The sequence below is a fragment of the Spermophilus citellus genome, assembly GCF_964194105.1.
Source record: "Spermophilus citellus genome assembly, chromosome: 2".
In the NCBI taxonomy this organism is placed as follows: domain Eukaryota; kingdom Metazoa; phylum Chordata; class Mammalia; order Rodentia; family Sciuridae; genus Spermophilus; species Spermophilus citellus.
In genome coordinates, this window is record NC_138183.1 from 50,359,025 (window position 1) to 50,367,709 (window position 8,685).

An 8,685-nucleotide genomic window follows, 5' to 3' on the forward strand; every position below is an offset into this window, starting at 1 on the left:
TTATCCAGAGGAAAACAGATTTCACAAGTTTATTGCATATGAACTTGTGATTTAGTTGTTTTGTGCTTCCTGACTCTTTGAAGCCTGGATTCATCAAGCCCTGGATCAGGGATTAGTGACTCTTCTTTTGGCCCACACCTGCTTGATACTTTACAGTCTTTTATCTATCTCACCTCTCCTCTATCCCATCCCATAATTTCCATCTCTGATAAGATGAATGTAGTGGTTATTTTTGGTACTTTTCACCCCAGTGGGGTATAGCATTCCTTATATTTTTATCACATTCAGACACACATTTATATTCATTTTCTGTTCCCAATCAATGGGATACAAAAAGTGAGAACTTTGGTTTTCTGTTAAAAAAAATGAGAAAGAAAAATACCTTGTGCCTTGCATGACAGAAAAATACCTCGTACCTTGTGTGCTATATAGAACAATTACAAAGGCCATTGACCAGTATATCTTTAGATTCCAGTATTGGCATTTAGAAAAAATTGATTTCCTTCAGTTTTATGAGAGTCTATTACGATTGGACCTCTGCAAATTCTTGAAAAATTTGTTAATTAAATGAAAAAATAAATAAAATTGATGACTTTTTCTCAAATTTGTTTTCTCATTGTCATGATATTGGTCGAAAAAGTGTTAAAATTACTCCTTTAAGGTATGAATAAATCTTAGTTATTATAAAGGTTTGTGGTGCACAAAGCTCTGCCCTATTTGACAAAGCTTATATCTTAGTATCTTTCTCTTTGGGTTTTCTAGACTGGAGATGTCGCTACCTGGTAGAGTACTTCCCTAGCCTCAGTAGGGCTCTGGATTTGATCCCCAGCACTGGGAAAAGAAGTCACTAGGCTTTCCTTTATATGATATGGAAAGCATGCATGCTGAGTCATGGAGATAAGAAAAGTGTGTGCAAGATTAGTGCTCCAGTCCTGTAGCAAATAGATGACTGGGGTTGGAGGACATTCCTGGGTGGCTTGATCTCCAAGTTACATCCTAAGAGGTGGCCTCCCTGTAGGGATGGGCTGTCATTGTCTTCCATATATATGCTTTTTATGTTTGAAACTCAATTCTTACCAATGTGTTGTGGGCTTTGAGAATTAAATACAAAGTTTCATAACTTATTATTTAATTCAATTAATGTTAATCAACAAATAAATAATTATGTAGTGAACTGAAGAGTAGGCAATAAAAATTGTCTAAATTATATCTAGCAAAGTGGAAATTCAATAATTTTCTCATTGAAGGTAAAGCAAAGTACATCAGAAATAAATGTTTAGAAAACAATTTTATAGCTTGTAGCACTTAACTGATTTTTAAGTATTTTATTATGTTGCTATTATTCTATTTTTATAAAATGTTTGTTTGCACATGAACTTGATACATACAATTTCTGTAAGTAAGTTAGTTTTATTAAAGTCACTGAGTAAATTTATTTGGAAAATTAAGTTCAATGTCAATAGCTTTTCAGCTTAACTTTTAGCTGAATTTTTAAAAGGCATTTGAAACTCTGTATTGAATATAAAGTTTAAATTCAACATTTAAACTTCACTTAAAAACTAGTTATATCCAGTGGGTATATAAATATTAAGTAGTATATCTGTTATTAAAATTAAAATTTATTTTAATTCCCATTTTCTCCTGCCTGAACTACAGGAAAGGCTGAGTGTGGATGTGCACACCTTTAATTCCAGTGACTCTGGATGCTGAGATAGAAGGATCACAAGTTCCAGGTCAGACTCGGGAAATAAGTGAGGCTCTAAGTAACCTAATGAGACCTTCTATCAAAATTAAATAAAAGAGCTAGGGGTGTGGCTAACTGGTAAAGCTCCTTTGGGTTATATCCCCAGTAACTCCCCACCCCCAAATTAAGAAATTAATAGAAATTTCACTTCAGAATAAAATACTAAAATGTGTTCTGAGAGCAGTGGATGGGTAACCAATAATGAAAAAATGATTGGAAACACTCCTCTAAACACGTGTTGCAAAAGCATAAAGGAAAGCAAAAACAGAAGTAGGAAGTTCTGGGGATGACATTCAGAAAACGGAATTCATATTGGTTCCTATTTAAGACATAGGAACAAGTCAAGGGCTTCAGAGAACCTAGAGGCAATTTGCAAGACCACCCATCTCAAGCAGCTCAGCGGCATCTTCAAGATCCCCAATGGCCTTGCCCTTGGCTTTCCTGCTGGCCCTGGTGGTGCTCAGCTTCAAGAACACTTGTTCTCTGGGCTGTGACCTGCCTCAGATACGCAGCCTGGATCTTGAAACTTCTGAGGAAAATGAGGAGGGAGCCCTGACACTCCTGAAAAATATGAGGAGAATTCCCATTTTCTCCTGCCTGAACTACAGGAAAGACTTTTCCTTCCCCCAGGAGCAGTTGGAGGGTGAGCAGGTACAGAAGGATCAAGCTGTTGCTGTCCTCCATGAGATGACCCAGCAGGTCTTCAACCTCTTCAGCACCCAGAAGTCCTTTGCTGCTTGGGAAGAGACCCTCCTGGACAACTTCCTCAGTGGCCTCTATCAGCTGCTGGATGACCTGAAAGACTGTGGGTCCAAGCAGGTGGGGGTGGAAGAGGCTGTGAGGAAATACTTCCACAGGATCACTGCCTACCTGAAGGAGAAGAAATACCTGCCTTGTGCCTGGGAGGTGGTCAGAACAGAAATCATGAAATCCTTCTCTTCATCAGCGAATTTGTATGAAAGACTAAGGAGCATGGAATGAGACGTGGACCAGCAAAGAAATGCTTCTCACTGATGAACACACCTTACCACACTCTCACAAGTTCTGCCTTTTCAAAGACTGTTATTTGTTGCAGTAATTCAGAGAAGATTTCAACCAATTTGTCAAATCTATAGGCACTAGACCCTTACATCCTTGCAGATGTTATCTATTTATATATTTAAATATTATTTATTTAACTATTCATGAAATTTTATTTATTTAATCTATATAATACTATGTATACCTTTACAATATGATTAATAAAACCAATCATTTCTTTATATTTAATCAATTGATTTTTTTTGTTCTTCATTAATTCCTTATTCAATTTTTTAAATTCTTTCAATCTTGCAGGAGAATGGGAGGTTAGGTAAATATTTCTTTTCATTCTCTCCCATTTTTGTGTTCAGCAGCAAAATAGAAATTTTAGTTCTAAATGCTGATTTCTATGTTGTGCTCATTTCATGCACATCATTATATTTGCATTTTCCCATCAACTTAGTTGTGATACTTTCCGACTAGTTGAGATTTTAAAAAATCAACAAAATCTGGATATTATAAAATCTTACCCCATATGAAGGGAAAGATAATGGGATTTCTCTTACTCATCTCTCCTTCAACTCCCATGGGGTTCCCACTTAAATATTCTTCATCCCTCACTAATTATGCCAATTCCATCTATTTTCCTCTGCAGTGATGCTTTCAATACACAAAACAGCTGACATATATGGGGCTGAGAGGTGGTGCATATTAGTGGGGTACCGTATTATGTTTGGTGCAAAATTTAAATCAAGTTAAACACGCTCATCTCCTTGAATATTTATCATGTCTCTTTTGTGAACATCTCAAGATCCCTCCCTCCAGCTTTTTCACATGCACAGGAGGTTTGTGCTCTGAACAGTCACCACAGCCTGCAATTGCCCACCAGCTTCTTGCCTGTTTCCACCTGAACTGGAGAATCATTGATCAGCCTTTCCCATCTTTCCACCTTCTGTTCTCTGTGGCCTCTGGTAAGTGCCATTCCACTCCCAGCTCCTATAAGATAAGCTTCTCCCTATTTTACACATGAGGGATATTCTGTGGCAATTGTCTTCCTGTCCAGCTCATTTTACTTTACATGATGATCTCCAGTTCCATGCATGCTGCAGATCACAGGTTTTCATTCTTGTGTGTGCGTGTGCACGCACATGCACATATGTGTCTATGAATAATATATTATATACTATGTAATATATAATTTAAAATATTAGCACAATATGCATGTATATATACATGTGTTTGAAACATTTCATTTGTGATTGCTGTGGCACTCCTCCTTGCTCCATATTTCCATGGATCCTGTCATGTGACTCCCAAACCACAATAGTTTCCTCCCTCTCTGGTTCAGAAATCTCCTTTGTGCCTGGAGTGGTGGTGTGTGCCTGTAGTCCCAGAGGCTCTCCAGGTAGACAGGAGGTTGGCAAGTTAAAAGCTGGCGTCAGCGACCTAGCTAGGCCTTAACCAACGTAGGGAAACCTTGCCTCAAAATCAGAAAGTAAAAAGATCCTGGATGTGATTCAGTGTTTAAGTAGCCCTGGGTTCAATCTCGGGTACCAAAACAAAAAAACAAACAAACAAACCAGAATGAAACACACAAACAAACAACAAAAAAAACGATTGTGATGTCCTCCTTCATTTCTCATTAACCTGCCTGTGTAGACATCTTTCTATTAGGGTTTCCAGCTATAAACTTTCTCTAAAATTGTATGCAGCCACCAACTGAAAGCAATGGTTGAATGAAAGTTCTAGATTTTCCAGAAACCTCCAAGAGAAGTTTTAGTTCCTCCTAGTTAATATTTTTGGAAATAAAAGCCTGTAGTTATTACAGTGATGTAAGAGTAGTTGTGACACAAATAAACAAAGAGAAAGCATGATTTGTTTTACTCTGGAAGCTATTAAAATATTGACAGAAGAAGACAGAAGCCTACAGGCCAAGATGGGCAGAGAAAGAGTCCAAGTCTGGCAATTAAGCTTCTGTTCTATGCATAATTCTGGAAACTGGCAAGAGCCTTTTTACATAGAGCTAAAATAGGCTGTTCTCCTGGGAGGAAGTGACCCAATATTGGAAGAGTCCATATCCTTAACTTTTCATCTCAGAGAAGGAAAAGACTCCTAGCCCCAGGCAGGTAGTGTCCTCTTTGGGCAAAGGACAGGTGTGTGGGAGAAAGGGTCAGAATGTTTCACTTCTCTCCAGCCTGATCAGCCTTCCAGAGTCTCCTGGCCCTTCAGTTTCTCTGTATCCTATGTGATGCTAGGAGCCAGGAGAGCATGCCTATTGTACATAGGAGGCAGGACAGCACACCTGAAGGTAAATCAGGAAAAATCTAAGTGGCTAGTTTTACAATTTTACTCCTAGTATATTACCCAACATGACTTTATAGTACAGAGAAAATTCTTTTTTTTTTTTTGGAAGGAGGGATTGAAATCAGGACACTTTACCACTGAGCCACAAACCCATCCCTTTTTATTTTGAAACAATGTAAAACTTGCCAAGTTGCTTAGGGCTTCATTAAGTTGCAGAAGCTGGCCTTGAACTTGCCATTTCCTCCTACCTTAATTTCCTGAACCAGTGGAATTTCAGTGTGCACTTAATGCCAGATAAAATTCTGTCTCTTTGAATAATGACTTGGAAGTCTTACTCCACCTTGATTCAGGACTAAGACACAGCGAGGGCAAATTAAAGAGTTTTTAGGGAATGCAGAAGTAGCCAGGTGACAGCCTGTGGAAGAATCCATTGGGAAAGACTCTGTGAAGTTTGAAGAAGTCTGAATAATGTTGTTGCTTAAGAGGATGATCAGAAATTGCCTGTAAATTGCTGAGCTAGCAGAAAAGGGCTTGGAGGGAGGGAGGGATCATTCCAACCTTAGCTCAGATCACAGACCCAAACTTTCAAGTTCTTCTCTCCAGATGAGAGGAGGGAGGCTGGGATACTCAAAGTTATATTCATCTTGTGGGCTTCCTTTCCCCCTGCCCTGTCCCCTCCCTCCCCAGCACCCCCTTCCCCACCATGGAGAAGACTGCCAGCGTTTCATTGGAGGGTTTTTCTGCCCAGAGGAATCCAAGCCATCCTAAATAGCCACCCTAAGTCTCACCATCTCAAATAATTAAGCCACCCTAAATCTTAATATCTCAAATAATTAACAAAAAATAAAACACAAACACTCAGAAATATATTTACAAAAGTGAAGCCTCTGATAGATCTTGTCCACATGGGTTCTTGAACTAGACAAAGACAAAATGGCTCCCATAGTTTATTTATGGGGGTACATCAAAGGTAGGGGTAAGGTGTCAAGGGAAGAGTCTTGCTTTGTGATGTCTTGCATCCAGCAGGTTGATTGACATCCTGGCAGATCACACCCTTCTCAGGTGCTGTGTGGGATCTTAGGCGAGTTTGAGGGGGAAGTTCACCTGCATCAGGCAGTCAGTCCCTGTGGGGAGTGCCCCAGGGAGTTCCCAGTGCCAGACTCAGCCTCAGGAGGTTACTATGCTCGACAGTCCATACACAGCCCACAGAGGGCTTGTGACAAAATCAATCTCTCTCTCTCTCTCTCTCTCTCTCTCTCTTTCTCCCCACTCTTCTCTGTCTCTCATTGCTCAACAACTTTCAACATTATTGCCCTGTCCATCCTTTGATTAATTTTTAATGTTGTTTACTTCTTTATTGTCGTTTTACTTCTAATACTTTCACATGTCATGCTCCCATGCAGAAAATTGCACAATTCGTCTCTGTATTCTCAACTTACACTGAGAAATCTCCAGAACCATCTTTCTGACATATCCAGATGTCAATTTATTATATAGTGAAAAGTGTTGGAAACCAAGAAAGTGGTGAAGCTGGCAGCCAGGGGCTCTATCTCAGCCTGGGAAACAAGACTACAGAAGGACACAGGGAGACTGCTTGGTCCTACCCTGGGTGCCTTGAGCAGTGGCAGGTCATGGTAAAGCATGAGCTGCAGAAAGCTTGTGAGTATAAGAAGTAAGAGGAAGAAGATGGCTGTACCTCAACCCTCCCTGCCTGCCAAGCCTCACACTGCACAGGGCAAGGTGGGCCTTCTAAGCCCAGAAAGATAGTCCACAGCAAAAACCAGATGCCAGATCCTTTGGCATCTCAATCTCTCTGCTGTATGGATTTGATGTCACACTTTACTTGGTTCAGAAATCAAGTCCATGTCTGTTCTTTCAGTCCTTAATAGGACCTTCCAGACAAGCCATTACCTCAACTACCCCTGAGATGCTAACCTTGAATCATTGGTGAGTTTAGAATAATTCCTCTCTCCAGATTTATGTTTGTCTCCAAGGAGCTCTCTAGATGACCTAACACAAATAGTGTTAATGGGAAGTAAGAGTCAATACTTTCAGAGATCTTAGTCTATAGTCAGGCTACAATAAATTTTGATGGTAAGACTGAAGACTAGAACTAAAATGTTTGAGACCTTAGAACTTCCTTTTTTTCAATTCTAGGTTTCTCAGGGCAGACTTTTCATTGTCTTAGTAGATTATGACCAAGTTGGAATGCACAGCCAAGGTCAACATCCACAGTCCTACCAGACTCGGTGAGTGTGCTAGTACTGGAGCCTCTGGCCAAGATGCTGTTGATTGCGAGACTCTCTCTCTTCTCCTAAGGGCTGATCACATCTGGATTAAATGGGAGAACAGTCAGGCAGTCCATTGAGTGGTCTTTGAGCCTCTGTCAGAAGCAGGCATTTCCCTGCCTTGGGCACCTGAGCATTGGCCCTCAGTCTTCCCCCCTGCCATGACCTTGGGGCTCAATTTGGCTGCATTGCATGTGGCTAATTTACACTCTGCCAATAGTCAAGGTGAAGTCATTTCCTTCTTTCACATTCATGAAATTATGACATTACTCCTCCCCCCATTTTACCCACAAACTGTCTAATTTTGCTTTCTAGGAAAGCTGAAATGAGAAACAAAATCTGATAGAGAAAAGCAGTGCAGCCTTTCACCTTTCTTCTAATTTCCATTATTTGTCTGACTTCATGATAAAAGCCTAATGCATGAGCAGCAACACAGCTTCTGCTGTGAATGAATCAAAGAGCAATCCTATTCAGGAAGAACTTTATTGTCAGAGATGATCTGGTAAAACATGGAAGAAATACAGGGATTCATAGGTTGAGGGAGCAGACTTTCTCTGTCAAAGAAGGAAAGAAAAGTGAATGTTAGGGTCAGGGTTCAAAGTTTGTTTCTAGAACAGAGAAGAGTAATATTTACAGATGAAAATGTGTGTGTGAGTGAGAGAGTATGTGTGTTTGTGTGTGTGTGTGTGTGTTTGTGTATGTGTGTGTGTTTGAGATTCGAATTATAGTCCTGTATGGCAACTGGATGAAACATTTTTTTTGTAAAATTGGGTTCTAATGGAGGAAAATGTCATTAATGAATCCTCTGTGCTCAGCTCAGAAATTTAAAAGATAAAATTCAGAGGTTTAAGAGATAAATTGGAAATAAAGTAGTTCTGAGCAAACTTAAAATTATTTGTATACTGAAATTGAAATGACATTTACCAGCCCTTAGCTATACAAAAAGAACCAACCTTCGCTATCAGCATCTGTTTCCATAGACACTTCTGTCTTTAGGTCAAAGACACTTCCCATTGGACAGGCATATCTGCTATTTACTTGTAAAACTACCTTCTTGTGTAAAATCAGTACATTAGGTTGATATCATCTTGTTTGATCACCTAAAGATGGTCTCACAAATGCCTGAAAGACAGAGCTGACTTCCACTTTTTCTGAAAAACTGGGAAGATCATCCATATGCAGAAGACAGAAGCTACCTGTCTCTCCCATCCGATGATCCAGCAGATGTTCAATTTCTTCAGCACAGTGGGCATCTGTGATGATGGCAATGAGTTTCTCCTTCAGCAACAATGCTCTAGACTTCATTTCAGTCTGGATCAACTGAAGTCA

The 8,685-nt window shown here is 39.7% G+C and overlaps 1 protein-coding gene across 1 annotated transcript; it reads left to right on the forward strand.

Moving 5' to 3' along the window:
* Window positions 1-2,164: 2,164 nt before the first annotated feature.
* On the forward strand, window positions 2,165-2,725 carry LOC308641953 (interferon alpha-5-like; the record flags this gene model as incomplete). Its single annotated transcript, XM_081280537.1, has 1 exon — window positions 2,165-2,725. One exon carries the CDS (start codon window positions 2,165-2,167, stop codon window positions 2,723-2,725), a length of 561 nt encoding a protein of 186 aa, XP_081136663.1.
* Window positions 2,726-8,685: the final 5,960 nt, after the last annotated feature.